General features: G+C 54.1%; 3 protein-coding genes across 3 annotated transcripts; 1 reads left to right on the top strand and 2 right to left on the bottom strand.

Moving 5' to 3' along the window:
• Positions 1-344: 344 nt before the first annotated feature.
• Positions 345-3982, bottom strand: SMDT1 (single-pass membrane protein with aspartate rich tail 1). The gene is made up of 3 exons (XM_082665075.1): positions 3478-3982; positions 1880-2020; positions 345-593 (listed from the first exon to the last, which is right to left on the bottom strand). The coding sequence occupies exons 1-2, from the start codon at positions 3661-3663 to the stop codon at positions 1883-1885; spliced, it is 324 nt and encodes a 107-aa protein (XP_082521201.1). The 5' UTR covers positions 3664-3982; the 3' UTR covers positions 345-593; positions 1880-1882.
• A 177-nt stretch (positions 3983-4159) lies between these two features.
• On the bottom strand, positions 4160-8917 carry PHETA2 (PH domain containing endocytic trafficking adaptor 2). The gene is made up of 3 exons (XM_082667047.1): positions 8730-8917; positions 7240-7323; positions 4160-6429 (listed from the first exon to the last, which is right to left on the bottom strand). The coding sequence occupies exon 3, from the start codon at positions 6413-6415 to the stop codon at positions 5636-5638; it is 780 nt and encodes a 259-aa protein (XP_082523173.1). The 5' UTR covers positions 6416-6429; positions 7240-7323; positions 8730-8917; the 3' UTR covers positions 4160-5635.
• A 2508-nt stretch (positions 8918-11425) lies between these two features.
• NAGA (alpha-N-acetylgalactosaminidase) lies at positions 11426-20103 on the top strand. Its single transcript, XM_082666968.1, has 10 exons — positions 11426-11486; positions 11913-12004; positions 12815-12950; positions 13499-13670; positions 14497-14674; positions 15001-15095; positions 15854-16015; positions 17567-17764; positions 18878-19021; positions 19487-20103. The coding sequence occupies exons 2-10, from the start codon at positions 11989-11991 to the stop codon at positions 19619-19621; spliced, it is 1236 nt and encodes a 411-aa protein (XP_082523094.1). The 5' UTR covers positions 11426-11486; positions 11913-11988; the 3' UTR covers positions 19622-20103.
• The last annotated feature ends 1062 nt before the right edge of the window (positions 20104-21165 follow it).

Raw genomic sequence — 21165 nt, 5'->3', positions numbered from 1 at the left:
ATTATTTTTTCATCTAAGGAATCCAAGTTTTGAAAGAATTCTAAAAAGTGGTATTTCTCAAGGAGTTTTAAACAATCAAAGCTTCTTCTGATTGCATGGGATAACTAGCCAGTGTTACTCAGCACAAAAGCTGAGCCTTTAGTTAGCCTGTGCAGCCATTGGGCTTTCGTAAATAACGAAGATAGATTGGTCCCAGGTCCCCATGATTACCTTGTGGATCCATAGGGGCCTGGAGGCCCTGGGTTGTAAATCAAAGACCTATTTGTTCAGCTGATACAGATAGGACAGCAGGGTGAAGAAACTGCAACTAGAGCCTACTTGTATTACGAAACTTCAGCCATCACTCAGTCATACAGAGCTGATGTTTATTATGTTTATTCACAATTTGATTATGCTCAGTGGATAGCACATCTCCAGGAACCTCCCGGAGCCTGGGGATCTGAGCTATGGTCACAGACCATGCAGGAGGCTTCACTGGGGTTGGGAGGCTGAGGGCTTTCCCTGGGCCCATCTGCTGATAGGGAAGGAGGAGAGGCTGCGAGCATCACCATTTCTTAAGTTAGGGCTTTCTCCTTTCTATACTTCTCCACGCCCTGCAAGAAAGTAAAGCAGCAGTCAATTGGGTGACAGAGCCGTCCTCTTACCATATACTGAAAGAATTCCATACAGTGGTTCTACCAAACATGGGAGGAGATAGGCAGTTTTGAGTACATTCAATTATTCATTCATATATATACTGAACATTCACCAGAGACTGGGCACTGGGGGCCTAAAGGTATAAAAAGACATGTTCCAGGGCTTCCCTGGTGGCGCAGTGGTTGAGGGTCCGCCTGCTGATGCAGGGGACACGGGTTCGTGTCCCGGTTCGGGAAGATCCCACATGCCGCGGAGCCGGTAGGCCTGTGAGCCATGGCCGCTGGGCCTGCGCGTCCGGAGCCTGTGCTCCGCAATGGGAGAGGCCACAACAGTGAGAGGCCTGCGTACCACACACACAAAAAAAGACATGTTCCCTGCAGCAAGAATATGGTCAAGTAGAGTTTAGGGTATATCTTAAGCATATAATACTGACTGTCACAAGAGGTACTGGTCAGTTAGGGGACGGAGCAGTCACTTTCAAATGGAGGAAAGACTTCATCAAAGATAATGAAGAATTGGTAGAAATGAGAGCAGTGGGAAATAATCTTTCAATTGGGAGGAATAATGGGCCACTGGGAGTGGGCAAGAGAGTGAGTAACTCAAGAGATAGTGAATATTGGGGATAGGTATGTGGTTGGGAATATGGAAGGTAAGGCTGGAAGAACAGGTGTGACCAGATCATCGCAAGCCTTAAATGCCAGACTAAAGAGTCAGGAGGGTCCTTGTTTATAACGGTAATGCAGCCATTAGGGCTGCATTAGGGCACAGGAAGTCAGCACAAGACAGCTGGATGGAACTGGCACAGGGGAAGGGTTTGTGAGCAGTGTATGAACCAGGCGGCAGTGCCCGTGTACAGGCTGTGCTGGTGCAGAGCTTGGTAACCAGAGCTCACTGATGAGGGCCTGCAGTTTCTAAATTTCAATGTGGAGCTGGTGAAATGAAGTTGTTTGTGGTGGGTGTGTAAGGCATATTAAATTGTCAAGAATATTTGTGGGTTGAGAAAATTGAGTGTACATAAAAGGGCAAATAGAAAAGGCTGGCTGGGATCCAACCTGGTTGGAAGAGACGCCAGTGAATCGGTAAGTCAATAAGATAGTTTCTTTCATCCAGCATAGGGAAAAGGTGACATAAAAACATTAGTCACCAAGAGTCAATGCATTAAAAGTCTGTGCTTCTGCTTCGAATGTTCAGATTCTGCTACCAGGCCAAACTGCATCACAGTTGCATCAAAAGCAAGTCTTACCTATTAGTCGTCATCATCATCATCCTCTGGAACAAAAATATCATGCTCCTCAAGTAGAGCAGCAAAGTTCTTGCTAATTAGCGTCCCGACATAGAGAAAGGGGATCACAATGGAGAACACACGGAGAAGGCCGAAGGACATCTGCAGAGGGTCAAAGTGGTGGCTGTGAGCGCCAGAGCCCACTCCAGTAGGACCACAGAAGGCCTGGCCCTCTCAGGAGCATTCCCTCCTGTGGACCTGAGATCCATGATAAGCAACTTGATTTTAAAGTCCTTGGAAAAGTTCAGAGCAAGAAAAAAAATCACAAGAAGAGATAAAGTGATTTTATGGCCATCAAACTGTGCACTTGTAAGAAAAGTACAAGGCATTCGTGGACATCTAAAAGTTAGGGCACAACCTGTTAATTACTTGCAGATACTCATAAACAGGTGAGAAAGTACTACAAGCTGGACTAGGGAATAGAGTTCAGCTCTCCTTGAATAAACTACTAAATACATGAAAACAGATTACAAAAAAATGAACATGTACAGTGAAGGGATATTCTATACAGTTCTTTAACTGGTTCCCTGATGCCTGAGAAATTTGATTTCACTACATTAAATTTTAGAAATATGTTTTGAAAATCGAGCATGTCTTTATATTAAAAGACTAACTATTTAAATGCACTGGCGGAGTTTCAGTAAAATTTTAACATTTCCTCTCATATCTTCTTACGGAGTTTCAAAAAAAAGTTGTTTTTCGCTTCAGTTGTGCCTCTTTAAAGGCAGCTCTTCCCCAACATGACCGTGCTTCCTGCTGTGAAACAGCCCTGAACTCACCTTGTGTGAGCTTGCAGTCGGCCAGACTAGCTTTAAAAGAATGTTTTGTAAGTCTCACACAGCGCTGGAGTCAAAAAGCAAACTTACTTGCCATAAGGGACTGTTCCTATTTTACTGAGAAAACTCCAAGGGTACTGAGGGCATATGATAACACAGTGGCGGGAAAAAATAGGATCTGGTGGGAGTTGTACCAGCAGGAAATCTGAGTTCCGGAACCTAAGTCAGCTGCTAGCTTTGGACACTGGCTTCACTAGTCTGGCCCCAGATTCTTCATTTGTAAAAACACTGATGGTAATAATTCTCTGCACACCCAATCACATGAAATTAAATACTAGGTCAAAACTCGCAAAAAGATAAGGTCTGTCCCACTTACCCTTTATTTACAAAATCATTCCACAATTCGTTTTTCATCCCATCAACTCTATGGTGGAGAGGTTACATGACTTGTCTATACTGGATGCATAAAGCGGAGTCTTGTGGCTCCGGAGAGCCAGGGCACCACACTCCTCACGATGAGCTAGGGCTAAGTGCCGTCTTTCTCCGTTCTTGCCCCCCATCTGTCTCCACGCACCCCGCTCAACTGCCAGATCTAACCCGACCATTTCTTCCCATTTGTCAAAATTAGCAGCGCATCAGCGCAAAACTTTGTCCTTGATCCGTCTTCCGGTCTAAGGCGGTCGTTCGACTGGCCTTTGCTCCTATCAATCAGCGTGAGCCCGCACACACTCCCCACAATGACTGTCCTCGGCCCCTTCGCCCCGCCTCCAGGCAGACACTCACTTTCACCGGTTTGGGCAAAATGGCGCCGCTGCGAGTAACGATGACTGACCTCGATGGTACCAGACTCCGAACTAAGCCGCCCCGTCCGGCGGAGACATCGCCACCTTTCCCCAGGCTCAGCCCGCTCCGGAAAGCCCCAGATGCGACGGGTGCCAACGCCAGCCAGCGACTCGCTCCGGACGCCATATCCCAGCTCCCCCCACCTCGTCCGGGAACCTGCACCCCACCACCCGGCCCCCGTGCCGCTCTCAGGAGGAACGCCGCCCGAAGCCTCGCGAGGCTTTAGGGATCAGACGAGAGGTGCAGCTCACAGACTTGCGCAATGCGCCTAGTTCCTGTAGCGGCCCCACATGGTGACGTCAGGAGGATGACGCCAAGGGCCCGGTACAGCCCTCATTCCGGGCCTGGTGGGCGGGGCCCCCTGACTGGCGTTGTCCTTGTGAAGCCTTCAGATTTCTGTCATTGTTGCCGCACCCAGGACCGCCAGGGCGTGGCAGAGCAGGGGGTTGTTGAAATGAGAAACCACTTTAATTGAACTTCAAACTATTGTATTTTTTAAAACAATTTAAAAATACAAATTTGTTACTTGTGCTACTTGATTTTGGAATTTTATTTCATGCCAAGGTATATGTTATGTATAGCTAAATGGAAACTATATCTGAAAAGAGGAAAAATGGAGGCTTTCACACAAACTGTCCAGGTGATTGCTAAAGTAAACTTGAGCCAAAATAAGTAATAAAAAAACCATAATGTTTTAATCGTATAAAAAGCACTGTAACAATAAGCAAGATAACAAAAAGCCCGTAGTGTCTGTGTATAAAACAAGACGCATCGGGGCTGTGGGGCTCCCATACAGGGCTGGGGAGGTGGCCCCTATTCTTGGGAAACAGGCCTGGCTTCCTAGGAACTGGTCCAGGACCCTGGACGGCATGTCAGCCTCCTGGACTTAAGAGGCTCTGAGCCGAAGCCTCTAGCTCAGGCTGTCCAAGGCCCCAATAAGGGAGAGAGGCTAAGAAGGGGGAGATTGTGTATATCGGAGGAGGGGGATGACTGGACCAGGCTCTGCATCTTCCATCCAGCCACTGCCACCACACCCCTAGGCTATCAGGCTGATCTGGCCTCTGGCTCTGTCCAACCAGCCACTTTTCCTCTCAGAACAATCGATAAAGCAAATGCTTGGCACCATGCTGGTGAGAGTAGGAACAAGAGGATCTTGGCAGGCACACACTGGGTGCCAAGCAAGACTATGCCCGAGTTCCTAGGGGGTTTCAGGATGAGGAGCATCTCTCTGGGGGTCCAGCCAAGAGAGAAGAGTTTATCACAGCGTGCCAGGAAGCCTGTGCCCAAGCTCCTAGAGGCCCAGGACTGAACACCAAAGTAAGAAACTGGCTTTCCCAGGGATCCTCACTGCCTCCCCACTTCAGCTTCCCACTTGGCAGCTGAGGACACAGTACAGGAAGGATTTCTGCTGACATATAAAAGCTACTGGCCCTCCTGGGGCAATGACCAAGCACCATCTGTTGACAGGGCAGCCAGGGAAAGAAGATGGGGCCCTAACACTTCCGGAGCAGGATAAATCCCTCTTGACTGGCCAAGTGCCCTCTCCCTCCAAAGAGTCCTGTCCAAATTGCAGAGTGGGGGTCCCATGCCCAATCTTCTCATCACTCAGGATGAGCCGGGCTCCAGAAAGCCCCATAGCACAGTAAATCCACTTTTTCTGACAATACCAGTCCCTCAAGCCAACACTGCAGCCAACTTCTGGTATTTATACAAGATTCCCCATGTTGGAAATTGTGTCTGTAGAATCGTGTGTAGGTGAAAGGCAGAGTGGCCTGTGGTCATGTAATATTCCCCACTTCCTCCATTTCATTAACATCCCCTAAGACAGGGGCAGTCAGGAGACCTAGGTCTGTGGCTGCTGAGCAAGCTACCTCTCCTCTCTGGCCCTCAGGAAATAAAGGGGTTGAAAGTTAATGATTCCTCAGTCCCCTCTAGGCGTGAGGGTGGATTTGGAACCTGGAGCAAGCCTAAAAAATAGGAAGGGGAGAACTCACATCCAACAGCAACTTCAGAAACCAGTAAACATTAAACTCTTGAAAAAGCACTGGCCCTGGTGTCCTGACCAGCAGGACAAGGGCTGAACCCGAAGGGCCCAGGCTCAGGGCCTATCCCGTTCCTCACATTCTGGCTGGCTCCCCTGGGCACTCTGCAGCCACACCCGCCTCAGCTCCATAATCTCCTGGCCATACCAGTCATGTAGAGTAGAGAAGCAGGAAGTCTCAGGGGACACGGGGCTCTGCCCCCTGCCTAGGAGGAGGCTGGCAGGGCCCTGCAACTCCCACTCGGCCAAGCCCCGCCCTGCTGGCCTGCTGCCCCCTTCTTCCACCAAGGCCATAGGGCTGCAATCTCTGGAGAGGGAGTAACCATTCTCCAGGCCAGGAGACCAGTAGTCAGAAGCCTGGGGCTTACAGCGGCTGGGAATGGCCTTCCAGGATGAGTGGCGATGCAGGTCCAGGCTGTGGCGGGCATCACGCAACTGGCTCTCCAGCTCACGCACCACCAGGCGCATGTAGCCAAAGCTTGCCCTGGACAGTGCCTTCACCCAGGCCTCCTGGGCAGCTGGCCCATCTGCCGCGAGCAGGTGTGGGCGCACTCCAGGGGCGTCGAAGCGGATGGCAAAGGCAAACTCTTCAGGCACGGGAGCCTCGGCCAACTCCACTGTGCAGCCCTCCAGGACCACTAGGCTCAGTGGGGCCCGGCCCTCTCGACTCTCAAAGGAGAACAGCAGGTTGCCTTTAAGGACAAACCAGCACCTTCGGCCAGTGCCACTGGGGGTGGGTGGAGTCCCTGCGCCCCCCCAAGTGCGCAGGAAGCCTGCGTGGTCTGCTGGGGAGTCGCTCAGGGCGTAGTGGGCCACACTCCTCTCGTTCAGCTTCATGGCTCGCGTAAGAACTGTGAGGTGAGAGAGGCAGACACAGATCAGAGGGAGGCAGTCCTTGTGCCCCTGTGGGAAAAAGAGCACTGGCTCTGGAGAGACCTGGGCCCCAGGCCTGTGGGCTCTTCTCACTTGCTGTGCCCTGAGGCTCTCAGTGTCTTCATCTGTGAAATGGGCTAGTCTCCCCTGCCTTTTCTCTCAAAGGGCTATTGTGAGGATCATGCAAAAAAACTGGACATCAGAGGACTCAGAGAAAAGGATAATGTGATTGTATCAGACCAGGAGGTATGGCAGGGCTTTGACAGAGCTGTTTAAAACCCAAAGGAAAAGGCATCAGCTGAGCTGAAATGGACCCCAAACTCATAAAAACCATTGTGCTTAAACCATCCCCTAATCTGAGGGCCCCTTAGCTCCAACCCTGAAGCCAAACATCCAGGGTTTCTGTGAGCCCTGTGGACCCCTGCTGGCCTCTCATTTGTTAATGGCACAGCTGTCCTTTAGTAGCCTTCGGGGCCAGATAGGGCTGGGGTGGGGCAGGCCTGCCTCATTCCTCCATCATTGTGGGTTCAGACAAGGACCAGCTCAGTAAATAAGAGCGAAGTACAAACACAGGGCACGGCTGAGTAGGATCAACCTCAACCACTGAACGTTGGTGCCCCACAGGTCACAAGTGGCATCTCATCCAACTGTCCTCCTGACTCACAGAAAACTGAGGTCAGGACAGTGAAGGTGAACTGCCCATGGTCACACGGCCAGTGAGAAGCGGAGCTTGGTCTCCTGATTCACTCCCACCCTTTGGGAGCAAGTCTTGGCAATGACCCACTTACCAGCAGAGCTCACTGGGCAAAGGCAGGGGCCTCTCTTGTCTGGCCACACGGCTCAGCCCTTTGACCACGTGGTTTCTGGGACACCTGCAAAAGAATTCTCAAAGCCAGTCAACCCATCCTAAAGGATGAAAACTCCTACTCAGGCTTTGGGGCCAAATGAAACCACCACCTCCTCCAGGAAGCCTTCCCTGAACCCTGATAATCGCCCCCCCAACCACCACGGGACCACCCAGGCCCTGAACTTACGGGCAATTTAAGGAGCTGAGTCCCATTGTCCTGACCATCACTGTTTAGACCTCACTGCCCTGCCCTCTAATGCTAGGTCAGAGTTAAATGCCCTCATGGCTTCTTGCTTTTCCCTTCTAGCACCTGTCACAGTTTAGTTGTGGTCTTCAAGTAAGCTAATCTGAGAGGCCTGTCCTGATCACTATGTCTAAGGTGGTACTGATCACGAAGGTGCTCTGATCTAAGGTGACCCAACCAGCAACCCCCTCACTTCTGTTTTCATCCCGCAATGATTTCCTTTGTGTTTACACCGCTGTCCCCAGCCCCAGAATGTCTCCCAGTGTAACCCCCAATATCCAGCCCTTTGCAGGGCTTGGGAAGGCCCTCCGAAACTATTTGTTAAAATAACTGTGACTACAACAGTGGACAAAACAAAGTCCCTCCCTCCTGGAGCCTACATTTCAGCGGGGAGACACGCTGTAAAAAAAAGACAAAAATAAATAATAATTAGTGAATTTTTAAATTAATTAAATAATAAATAACGTAAGGACCGGTCTTGACAAAGGGCTATGGAGAGAAGCAAGCAGGGTCCTGAGATGGGGAAGGGCCATTCTCCGATGGTGGTCGAGGAGAAGCGGGGGTGGGGTGGGGGAGAACACAGATGTTTCCTCGAGGAGTGGCCTCAGCTCCGGGGCGCGGAGAGGGGATCCGGAGCCCACCGAACTGTCTCCGCACCCCCTCACGGGGACAGGCGTCTTCCACCCACCTCCCCACTCCAGGGATGCGAGGCCCGGACTTCAACCCCGGCGGGAAGCCGGTGCACCGCGTTTTTCTGAATTCTTTTGTTAGAGGAGCGGCGGGCTGGGGCGTGGGACTCCCTGGCCGGTGGCCACCGCTGGGAGCCCCTAACCCGCTGTCGCCCTGAAACAGGGTCGCCTCACCGGAACTCCCCGGCGAGCGCCGCAAACGCCGGGTGCGGCGGCCGCCTCGGTTTCCCTATCGCACACGGAGCTGTCCCGCCACGTCCCCGCGGGCCACGCCCTCCCGGAGGCCGCCGCCTCCCGAGCCCGCCGGGCCCGCTCTCACCTCCGCGCCCCCGAAGCCCAGGAGGACGACCCGCGGGGTGGGTTGCGGCCGCGGCCAGGGGCGATTCCGGCTCGGGACCCCACGCCTCCGCCCGGGCCGCTAACTTGGCCACGGGAGCCGAAAGACCCCGCTTGGGCGGCTCGAGTTACCGCCCCCGCCCCTCCCCGCCCACGACTCACTAGGCCTCGCGATCCGCGAAGCCGTCCCGCGATCCATGCCCGAGGGAAACTGAGGCCCGACAGGCCGTGACCCGCCTGAGCCACAGTGCTGGTCAGTGGCGGGAGGCCTCGAACGCAGAGTCCCACCTCTGGCCGTCCGGGGGCCTTGGACCCAGTCCACCTCCCAGAGAACTCAGAGACCTTCCCTTTCCCCCTCCAGTCCCCCTCTCCCCGCCCGGCCCACTTCTCCCGCAGAGCCAAGCCTGGGACGGCCTCGGCCCAGACGCCTCCTCTGGGCGGGCTCCTATCCAGCCCGCGAGGCCCGGCCCAGCTTCCCAGCCACCCAACCCGGCACCTGGCGTCGCCCGGACCTCTGCTTCTGGGGATTATCCATTTCTGCTTCCGCCACTCCCGCCGGCCTGAAACGCAACTTCAGCGCCCAGACTCTGCCTGGAGTCAGTCGACAGCTAGGCCTGCAGTGAAGGTTGCAGGAGTGCACAACCAAACGCAGGAGGCTAGGGTTTCCCAGCAGCCCTGGAAGCCGGTGAGCTCAGAACACCTGCCCATGAATTTGCTGGTCCCCACGTCAGTTCTGCCCTTGCAGTTCCTGCAGCCTAGAATGCGCTTCCTTCTCAAGCCTGCCCCTCGGCTCTAAGTCCTCAGGGCTCCTTCACATCATTTAGGTCTCAGCTCAAATGTCCCCTCCCTGGCCTTGAGAAAGTAGCCTACCTGCAGGTCTCTGTCACATCCCTGGGTTGTATTTTCATTATAGCACTAACCACTTATAAGAAAAGCTTCCCTACGCTCAGGCTTCTATTTCCTGTTTATTATGTCTCCCCCATTAACTTTTATTCAGTTAATAATAGAAACCATGGGCTTCCCTGGTGGCGCAGTGGTTAAGAATCCACCTGCCAATGCAGGGGACATGGGTTTGAGCCCTGGTCGGGGAAGATCCCACATGCCGCAGAGCAACTAAGCCAGTGTGCCACAACTACTGAGCCCGCGAGCCACAACTATTGAAGCCTGCGCGCCTAGAGCCCATGCTCTGCAGCAAGAGAAGCCACCGAAATGAGAAGCCCGTGCACCACAATGAAGAGTAGCCCCCGCTCGACACAACTAGAGAAAGCTCGCCCACAGCAAGGAAGACCCAAGGCAGCCGAAAAATAAAATAAATAAATTTTTAAAAAGTAATAGCACCCATAATAAATGTGCTAGAAGGCAATAAATTTTGTGGAAAATATAGAGCAGGGGCAAGGAGACTGGGAGTTGGGGCAGTAGGGCGGTTGCAATTTTCAAAAGAATGGTCAAGGTAGGGCTCACTGAGAAGGTGACATTTGGGAAATACTTGAAGGAAATGAGGGAGCCAGTCGTGCGAAAATCTGGAGGAAGAGTATTCCAGGCAGATGGAACAGCTAGTGCAACGGCCCAGAGGCCTGTTGTGTTTGAGGAACTGCAAGGGGGGGGGGAGGGGGGCAGGGAGGAGCAGCAGGAGGTGGGGTCAGAATGTGTGGCCTGGGGCTCTGTAAACCTGTGAGGGCTGTTACTCCAGGCTGAAATGACCACGGTCTTGAGCTATGTTTTAAAGCAGCGGTCCCCAACCTTTTTGTCACCAGGGACCAGTTTCGTGGAAGACAATTTATCCACGGAAGTGGGGAGCGGGGGCGGTGGGGGGCTGGTCAGGCGGTGATGCGAGCGACGGGGAGCGGGGAGCGGCAGATGAAGCCTCATGCTTGACCGCCGCTCACCTCCTGCTGTGCGTCCTGGTTCCTAACAGCCCGTAGACCGATACCGGTCCGCGGCCCGAGGGTTGAGGACCCCTGTTTTACAGGATTTCTCTGGCTGCTAAGGAGAGGATAAATGTGGGTGGAAGCAGACCGGTGAGGAGGCTGCTGGAGTAATACAGGCAAGATGTGATGGGGGCTGGGAGAGTAGAGAGAGGTGGCCAGATTCAGGATGGGTTTTGAAGGTAGAGAGTGCAAGGTTTGCAGAGAGGTTGGATGTAGGGAGTGAGGGAAAGAGGAGGCAAGGAGGACTCCAGCGGTTTGGCCTGAGCACCTGGAAGGAGAGTTGCCATTACCTGAGACATGGAAGTGGCAGGTGTCTGGGGCCAGTTATGTTTGAGATGCCCAGTGATCATCCAAGTGAAGGTACCAAGAATAAAGTGCTTGGTACCTAGCGGTTGCTCAATAAGTATTTGATGAATGAAAGAGGAAGGAATATGCAAAGTGCCTGGATAAGAATAATGGGTGGTCCGAGTATTAGGTAAGGAAGGAGAGTCTCCTGGCTTTGAAGGAACTGTGTCCTCCACCTGGTTTGCTTTCTCCCACCCATCCTCCTCGTGGTGCCTATTCATCTGCCACTACTGTTTTTGAGCGGCTTACTACGGGCCCTGCTTCAGGGCATTCTCCCATTTTTCCTTAAAAAAGCCCCCAGCAGGTATTCACGCCACAGCTCTTTATCGAGCATCATCTATGCACTATCCTCGCCTTCAGGGAACCCAGCAGAGGTGAAAGGACTAGCTTCACCTGAAGCCGCAGTTGGCTCGTGCCTGCCTCGGGGGCGCGCAGAGCCGGAGATCGAAGGAGGTGGGGCTTGGGGATGTTCCGAGGGCTTACTGGGCCGGTAGAGGGCGGGGCAGGGCGTTGCTAGGGGGATTCTGTTAGGTCCTCCGGGGAAGGTTAGGCGCAGTGAGGCCCCGCCCCTCTCGAACGCCGGAAGCGAATCAGGTGACTGCGGTGGTGGCTGGTTCCCGAGACCGAAGCAGGCGGCTTGGAAGGGGTGAGTGTCAAATGTGGACGACTCTGGTTGGGGTCCCCGTGGTGGGCCGCTAGGCCTGCGGTCTTTGGGGACGGGGGGCGGCAACCCAGACCTGGAGGGAATACGGAGCCTGGTCCCGGCCCGCCGCTTCCGTTCTTCCTGGGCGTCCTCGAGCCTGTCGCTGCCTCTCTCTGACCCCAGTCTGGCAGAGGGCAGCCCTTGGGCGCTCGGGGTTCCCAGCAGCGCAGAAGGGGTGCGGTCTAACGTCCAAGATACCTTGTTTAGTATTTCCTCAGGAAGAACCCAGGCTCGGGGAAGTGATGGCTGGGGTAGAGGGGGGGAGCGGTGACAGGGCTTGGGGACCCAGTGTGGGATCCACACCCAAGGTTAAGGGCGGCAGGGCTAGCCAGGCAGTAGTGACGCCAGTGCTTTTCTAACGTTTCTTAGCTTCCAGAGCCCAACATATAGAGCTGGTAAAAGCAGGGCAGATCTGGTCAGGTCCCGAGACGCTGAGTCCAGAGCGATGTTGCTGAAGACAGGTACCTACACGGATGGGGGTGGCTTTGGGAGGGTAGGTGACCAGTTGGGGGTGGGAGCTACCTGGAGGAAGTTCCAGTCCTGTGGTGTCTGGGCCTCCTTCCCTGATGTGGGTATGTGGGGAGACATGTTCCTCTCATTCCTGGAAGTGGGCCTGGAAAGGAGGAAGTGCTCCCCACCTAGGAATCAGTTCCCCTCCAAAGAGGCCTCTTCCTTGCGCACCCCCTCTACCCCAAAGCACAGAGGCCCTATCTTATTAACATCAACATGTAATAAGAACAGCCCTGTAAAGTCAGTACAGTGATTCCATCTTGCAGATAAAGAAACTGAGGCCCTAGAGGGAAAGTGAGCTGGTTGGGTGCAGGTCCAACCGGCTGGCCTCTTAAGCCCTTCTGAAGCCTCTTGGGTGTCGGTGGAGAACAGAGAGCCCTGGATGGGACTCAGGAGACCTGGAGTCTGGCTACACTGTACTGTCAAGTTCTGTGTGAATGGAGTGGGGGGAGCTGGTCAGGGTGTAGAAGGGATATGACCTCAGGGTGTTAGTTTTTGATAATTCCAGCACTGCTGTGGTAACAGCAAAGTGGGAATCCGGGCCTCAAACACGTTGCCCCACCCCAGGCACCATCCACCCACTCACAGCACTCCTGGAGCCAGGAGTTGCAGGAAGAGCCCATTCCACCTTAAACGCGAGAGTCTAGTTCCCCTAATGTGCAGGCCAGCAGCCTCTGCAGGGCTGGGCAGCACGTGGGTGGGGTGGGGTGAGGGCTGGAGCTATAGGAGCCACTCACAGTTATCCTTCCAACCCCCTGCAGTGCTCTTGCTGGCCTTGGTGGCCCAGGTGCTGGTTCTGGAGAACGGGCTCCTGCGGAAGCCACCCATGGGCTGGCTGGCCTGGGAACGCTTCCGCTGCAACACTGACTGTAACGAGGACCCAAAGAACTGCATCAGGTGAGTAAGGTCGGCACCACCCAACAGGCTTGCCTAGGGCCCTCACAGAGTGGGAGCAGCGAGTGGGGGTCAGCTAGGAAAGAGGGCAGGGTTAGAGCCCCCCATCCCAGAGAGAAAGCAACCAGAGGTGACTTTTGAGACCTCTGACACTCAGCTTCATGACCAGCTTGGGGCCTCTGTGGTGACCTCAGGCCTGTGGGGCAGGGACCCTGTGGTGGACGCAGCCGCTGAGATAATGGAAAGAAGGTAACAGTTAAGGGCCAGGCCGGACCCCGCATGCTTCCCATTGGCCCGGTTCTGCTTCTTGGCTTGGGGGCCCCGTCACTCCTCTTGCTCCACCCTGCTCATGGCTCATGACATAATCCTTGGTACCCCTCACACTTGTTACCTGGCTTAGTCCTCGGCTGACAGCAAGGCCATGGTACTTGTAGGCTGGATTCACACTCAGAGCATCTAAGAAGTTTGAAAAGCTCTGAGGAACGGGGGGTGGGGTTAAGGTTAGGCCAGTGCTGGGCCACTGAGCAGCCCTGTCCCCTACCCCTCGCCAGTGAGCGGCTCTTCATGGAGATGGCTGACCGGCTGGCACAGGATGGATGGCGGGACCTGGGCTACGAATACCTTAACATCGATGACTGCTGGATTGGTGGACGTGATGCCAAAGGCAACCTGGTGCCTGATCCCAAGCGCTTCCCCAACGGCATGGCCTTCCTGGCTGACTACGTGAGCCCCACCCCAGCCCTGCCCCTTGGCCTGTGGGCCAGAACGCTCTTTCCACCCCATCCTACTTAGGGCTCATTTCTGTAATCCCTGCTTGAGAACTCACAGTCTGGTGGAGGAAATAGATACATGGACAGGTAGTTTTGACCCACTGTAGTGGGTGAGAGCAAGGAAGGACATCTTATTCAGCCTGGGATTTCAGGAAGGTTCTCCAGAGGAAGCAATTCTTGAGCTGATACTGGAGAGATGGCATTCAAGGGAATGGCAGAAACAAATGCCTAGAGGCCAGAAACAGCCCATGCAAGGTGTGTGTGTTGGAGGGAGGGGAAGTATCATGGTTGGCAGAGGCCAGGCCAGCAAGCTGAGACCCTTTCCTTTGGGCTTTAGGAAGTCATTGAAGGTTTTTATTTATTTATTTATTATATCTTTAAAATTAATTAATTTATTTTTGGCTGCATTGGGTCTTCATTGCTGTGCGCAGGCTTTCTCTAGTTGTAGTGAGCGGGGGCTACTCTCTGTTGGGTGTGCAGGCTTCTCATCGTGGTGGCTTCTCTTGTTGCAGAGCACGGGCTCTAGGCTCATGAGCTTCAGTAGTTGTGGCATGCGGGCTCAGTAGTTGTGGCGCATGGGCTGAGTTGCTCCATGGCATGTGGGATCTTCCCGGACCAGGGCTCGAACCTGTGTCCCTGCATTGGCAGGCAGATTCTTAACCATTGCGTCACCAGGGAAGTCCCATCATTGAAGGTTTTAATGGGGCCTGGTCAGATGTGCCTGGGACGTGGCTCCTTGAGGTGCTGCCTGAGCCCAGTGTGTTGTCAACCCCCCACAGGCTCATTCCCTGGGCCTGAAACTGGGCATCTACGCGGACATGGGCAACTTCACCTGCATGGGTTACCCAGGCACCACGCTAGACAAGGTGGTCCAGGATGCTCAAACCTTCGCGAAGTGGAAGGTGGACATGCTGAAGCTGGATGGCTGCTTCTCAACCCCCGAGGAACGGGCCGAGGGTGGGTCCCACAGCTGGCTGGGGGCCATTAGGTAGACAGGGAGGGGTGGCCATGGAAGGCCCCACAGTGCTCATCTGTCTGTATGGCCCCTAGCGGATAGCATTTCCCAATTCCCCTCACCCAGGGCCTAGGGGGATCTTGGCTCCCAGGCTCCCTAAAGATGGGTTGGTACCATGCCCCTACCTGGGAAGTGTTTGCAGCTCTGGGTACAGGGAAGCACCTCCTTGAACCGTAGTTTCCTCCCATTTGGTGGGAGGTTTGGGCTGAGGCCCCAGATTTCATCTTGTGTCTCTTCATCCTAAAATGTGAGGGTTGGACTTCTCCAGGGTACCCCAAGATGGCTGCTGCCCTGAATGCCACAGGCCGCCCCATCGCCTTCTCCTGCAGTTGGCCAGCCTACGAAGGGGGCCTCCCCCCAAAGGTAAGCCATTCTGTGAACCCACCTGGCAATGCCCCTCATACCCAGGCCTCCTTGCCTTCTATGCAGTCAGGGCTCCTCTCATCATAGTTGCTCACATGCTGATTTGTAGGTCTAGGAAAGGGTCATAAGTACCTGAGGGGGCCTGAGCTAGCCCAGGGTCTTAGAGGAGACACTTGTCAGGTGGGCTGAAGGGATGGGTATCCAAGGCATGGGAACCATATGTTATGTGCTGACACAGCACCCAACAAGCAGTCAGAATCCTGGGTTTTGCCGAGTGGGCTAGGAGATCCAGAAGGCTGGTGAGGCCAGGCAGGTGGGGCCTGGCCTCTGAAAGGCCTCGTGGGCATCTCACCAGGGACCCTTCAGCATGTAGGGTGCTAGAAAGGGTGGAATCAGACTTGCAGACCCGAGGGAGAACCCTGGCAGAGGGTGGGACTCACTGAGAGAACACGGGGGTGGGTGTGTGGTAGGGAAGGTTATGGTATGCCAGCCTGGGTCCATACCCTGGGCTTGGCCCCAGCTGGCGTGAGAGGGAGGGGTCGGCTCCTGGCACTAGCACGCATGGAGGAGAGGCCGGGCAGCTCCAGAGCAGGGCCACTCCCTCTGAGGCCTTCCTCATCCTCAACACGCTCAAGGTCTGTTCTCTTCTCCCTTCCCTACCCTCTATGTCTCCTGCTGAGGCTCCCCAGCCCCTTTGCAGGGCTCTAGGCAGCAGAGTGTGACTCTGGTGTTGGACTCTGCCTTCCCCCCAAATCCAGGTGAACTACACTCTGCTGGCGGACATCTGCAACCTCTGGCGCAACTATGACGACATCCAGGACTCCTGGAGCAGCGTGCTCTCCATCCTGGACTGGTTTGTGACCCACCAGGACATTCTGCAGCCGGTGGCAGGCCCTGGGCACTGGAACGACCCAGACATGGTACCAGCATGGAGGGGGATGGCCCAAGGCCCACTGCCCTATGCTGTCTTCCTGGATGCTGACTGCCAGGTTCTAGACCAGCATATCAGAAACGTGTCCTTGAACCAGCCGTGCTGGACTTGCCTTGGGGGCTTACAGTTCTGTTCCCAGGGCCCCACCCCACCTCTTGGATCAGAATGTTCAGAGAGGGCCTGGGAATGCCCATTGTTAAGTCTTCCCAGGCAGTTCTGATGTGTCTTGAAACTTGAGAACTTGATCTGTAGTGACTCTTGTGTGAGACCTTATTCCTGCTTAGGGTAAAGATCACAGATAGTCCACACTCTCTTGCCACCCTTCCCTAGACTCTTTGCCAGGTCTGCCTCTGACCCCTCTCTCAATGCTCTGTATTGTTACCCTCCACAGGCAGAACTGGCCTCTCATACCTACCTCACTCATAGCCCTGATCACTTAAATTTCTTTGCAATTTATCTTACAGTTTTATAGCTATCTCTTTAGTCAACGAGTATTTACCGTCAGTGATGATTATAATAATTACAAATACTAGGCCAGATGGAGAGGTGCCTGGAGAAACAGAAATTGACCTGCTTTAGAGTTCCAGCTCCAGCTCTGCCACTTACCTTGGGCACGTGACTTAATTTTTTTCTGTGACTCAGCTTTGTCAATTGGAAAATGGAAATAATAATAGCAGCTGCTATATATATAGGGTTGTTTTGAGGGTTAAAAGGATGACCCTTTTTTTTTGTTTTATTTTTTTTTTTAGGCCAGCACATGGCTGATGTTGCAAACAGGACTCAGCTCCCTGGGGCTGGAGGGGAGCTGACCTTCATTGACCTATTAGGCACCAGGCCCAGGGCCAAGTCCTTTTTTAAAAATTATTTTATTTTTTGGCCATGCCACATGGCATGTGGGATCTTAGTTCCCTGACCAGGGATCAAACCCACTCCCCCTGCAGTGGGAGCGAGGAGTCCTAACTGCTGGACCACCAGGGAAGTCCCCAGAAGGATGACCCTTTAAATGTCTGGCATGGTTTGGCACATATACAGTGCTTAGTTAAATTGGTGTCACTAAGTACACAAGAGTGTTGAGTTGGCAGTAATCGTTTGTGTCCTGTTGGTGTATTGGTTGCGCTGAGGACAGGAGTGTCCGTTGGTGTAGTCAGCTGTCGTTAGGGCAGGTGGGTGGCTAGTGGCAGGAGCAGAGACTCTGTCCGGGTCTGGTTTACTACCATCCTGGCTGTATTTCTTGACTTGCATATTCCAGTTTATAAACGCTTTTGGCAACAGGATCCATTGGATCCTCTGAACAACCTGTGACATGGTCAGAGCATATTATCACCCGCATATTCTTGATGGAAGAAAAAACCTGAGGCTCTGAAAAGTGACTTGACCCACCCCAAGGCCACGCTGCTGGGGAATGGTGTTTGCAGAACCAGGGCCCGCACCTGGCCATCCTCCCCCATCTCTGTCTTCTTTTGCTACAAGTTTAGGGTTGGTCCCCACGCCCACCGCCCTAAAGAGGGCAGAGCTTAGCAATCCTCTTTTCTGCCCCCAGTTGCTCATTGGGAACTTTGGCCTCAGCTTCGAGCAAGCCCGGGCCCAGATGGCCCTGTGGACGGTGCTGGCGGCCCCCCTCTTCATGTCCACGGACCTGCGTACCATCTCCGCCCAGAACATGGACATTCTGCAGAATCCACTCATGATCAAAATCAACCAGGATCCCTTAGGCATCCAAGGACGCAGGATTCTCAAGGTACTGGGGGTGTGGGAGCAAGGAAGGGAGGCTGAGAGACTGGGCTCCCCTGGAAACAAGTCTGCAGGCCAGAGGTTCAGGGGTCGGGACTGGGCCTCTGAAATCCACTCAATCCCTCCTAGTTGCATTCAGTCGAAGTCTCTACTGGGAGCTGCTTCGACTGTCCCTCACTTGCCTGGGTAAGAGCAGGGCCAGGGCAGGACAGCTTGTGGGATTTGGGGAAGGGAGACATCACCACACATGCACAAGGGATCAGTGTGGCCCCTCGGTTTGGAACTACAAAACTTCTGCACAAGTCTGTGATGGCTGGCAGAGAAATAGGGCTTGCCTTCAGAGTTTAGGAGTTGTTTGAGCCATGGAGTACAACTACTACTAGTACTAGTGTAGACTAGTTGTTGAGCACCTAGTGTGTGCTAGACATTCTAGATACATTTTCTCAGAAGGTCGATGCTCCTTCCCTGTTTTACAAATGAGGAAACTTAGACTTGAAGAGTCTCAGTAACTTTATACCAAGGCCACACAATTGGTAAGTGGTACAACAGGACTAGATGCCGATAGTGTCACCTCAAAGCTTGTGCTCGTTGCCCAGATCCTTGCCTCTCTAGTAAAAGGAAATCTACACCAATATAGAAAGCACCTGCTGAACTGGTGATGCCCAGAGGCGATAACTAATCCTGCCAGAGGGGCGGATGGTGGAGCCAGGCCCAGGGGCCTTCTGGAGGCTGTGGCTTCACCCTCCTGGCTGCTCAGGGCAGAGCTCATCGTTCTAACTGGACGGTGCCCTCCAGTCCAGTGCCAGGGGCTGTCCATGTCTGTCTCTCCTGTTATCCTGTAAGCTCTCTGAGGCGGGACCTCATGCAGCATTTATCTGTGTCCTGGCGTGGGGCCTGGCACAGAGTAAGTGTCGGGGAGCATCTGCTGAGTCAGGGAAGGAAGGATGGAAGGTGGAGTTAAGATGAGTTGTGTGCTGGAGGGCTGTGGTTGCCCCTCCAAGCTTCTGCCTGACATGGAACTGTGGGCTGGCGAGACCCACAGAGCTCAAGGGCGGGTTGGGAAGGGAGCTTCAGGGCCTGCTGAGCAGGGACCCCAGCCAGTAGCCATGTTCTGCGCCAGGAGAAATCCCACATTGAGGTGTACATGCGGCCCCTGGCCAGTGAGGCCAGTGCTATAGTCTTCTTCAGCCGCAGGACAGATATGCCGTATCCCTACCGGACCTCCCTCGCCCGGCTGAACTTCACCAGCTCCAAGGTGTATGAGGTGAGTGCCCTGCTACCTGCAGCGCTTTGGGTTTCCCTGAGGGTGTTGCTGGGTCCTACTCATACGGGGGCCCCTTCACTCACACACCGTCCCCTAAGCCGTGGGCCTTGGGTCCTCTGGCTGGTGCTGTGCTCTGCACTGGTGTTTTCAAGCTACACAAATGAACCACCGTGTGTAAATGAGTCCCGTCAGCCCCCGAGGCCGCGTGTTTCCCCTCTGCAGTCTTGCTGGCACATGTCTCAGGTTCTTGGTGGGCTGGGCCCTCACCACTGCCAGTACTTGGGCATCTGTTGGCTTTGCCAGAGGGGAAGTCATGGGGACTCGGGCTCCCACTTCTGTAGGGCATACTGGAGGGTCAACACAGGCCAAAGTGCAGGCTCTTACATCCCCTGGAGTGGGGGGCGGGGGGGGTTGTCCCTGTGCAGCCATTCTTAGGGTGGCATAGTGCTGTGCTCCCCCCTGCAGGCCCAGAACGTCTACACGGGTGACATCATCAGTGGCCTCCGGGATAAAACCAACTTCACATTGATCATCAACCCTTCCGGGGTGGTGATGTGGTACCTGTATCCTATCAGGAAGCTGGGGACGCCCCAGCAGTGAGGAGCTGGGACGTGTGACAGGCTGTGGCAGCACCACTGAGCCCAGGCCACGGAGGTTCCACGTGCTGAGGGCCAGTAGGTGGGGGCGTCTTCTACCCGTCAGACCCGAAGTGCAATCTCAGGGCCGGGTTCTACGCCCTGCACAAGTGTGAAGTCTCTTGGAAACTTGTCTTGGGGAGACTTCCTGTGGCCTCTCTGGCCTCTACCTCATCTGTTCAGCCCCATGGATGTTGCTGAACAACTCGGCCAGCCTCCTCAGCCCCCATAGGCAGAGGCACCGATACTTGTCAGGATTCTAGCCTCTGACCTTCTTTTTACTGACTCTGAAATCAGGATTTGGAATTTTCTTAAAATTAGGAGTGGAGCTCTGACCTCTTGTCGGGAAGTCCCATGAATTATTATGTGATCAACTTTCCTGCCCGGAGAAGGCCTTACAGGCTGACACTGCCTGGGAGTGACCTTGGTTCCTTCGGGTCACCAATAAAGCTGTTCTTTAGTCAAGTAGTTGTAATATGGACCTGGGGCCAGGGGCTGATCAGGTGGGGACTCTGGGTGGCACTACACAAGGTGCTGGTTTCAGATTTCACCTTGCATGGAAGATGTATGGCCTCTTCTGGCTCCTCATTCCACCGCGACCTGCAGACTGTACTTCTGGCCATGCCAGGCTTGCCTCCCGCCCCAGTCATCCCTGCTGTGCCTAGCATCATGGTGGTGGTAACGGCACAGTGAGGCGGACTAGTGATGGTCCCAGGCCCTCTTCCCCACCGCATTCAGACGTTACAGGGTCTGCCAGCCACTACCCGCACTCAGCAGCCCCTCTGCTGCACAGTGAAAGGCCCTTGACCTGCTGAGGAACGTTGCGTTACTGTCTTCAGCCCCTTTCAGCTCCTCTCCCCCTTCCTGACAGGGCTTCGCTCACTGACGCTCCTGGGCTGGGTGCAGCCGAGGGCAGTCAGCTCTGCCTTTCTCCCACAGGGCTTGTGTAGCTTGTCCTCTGCCCACCAGTGCCCCCAGCTCCTCCCTTAGTTTCTCCTCTCCTAACCTGGCTGCAGAGGAGTTTCAGATCCCTCAGCTATGTGCAAAGAAAGGTCCAGGGGCTCTTTGTGTCTTACAATATATATCCTGCCCCTCCTCGTAGGGAAAAGGGTATTAAAGTAAAGAATGGCAGGTTCTGACTGCCTGCCTTTGGTTCCTGTTTCCCAAGCCCTCTTTTTAGCTAAGGCCTCAGGGCACCTGTCTTCCCTAGTGGCTCTTGTTCCCCTCTGGAAAGCTGGCAGCAGACCAGGCTAGGTACGTTCTCCTTGTGCTTTGAATGTGGGAGCACCCAGTGCCTCAGGCTTTGCATGGTCCTGCCCTGTGGGAACTCTTCTGGGTGGATCTCCCATGTTCCCTCCCTCAGGGTTTAAGGTCATTGTATTTGGAGTATGTTATAAAGAACTCACAAACATACATTTTATAGTGTAATTTAAGATTTCTGGAGCTTCCCTGATTGAGTCTGGGGTCATCAGAGGAAGCTCCCTTTTCCCAGTTGGTGTCTTGAGGCTG

This window comes from Grampus griseus (assembly GCF_964374135.1).
Source record: "Grampus griseus genome assembly, chromosome: 11".
NCBI classification, from domain to species: domain Eukaryota; kingdom Metazoa; phylum Chordata; class Mammalia; order Artiodactyla; family Delphinidae; genus Grampus; species Grampus griseus.
The sequence above is the reverse complement of the archived record's forward strand: the minus strand, read 5'-3'. Positions and strand labels throughout refer to the sequence as shown.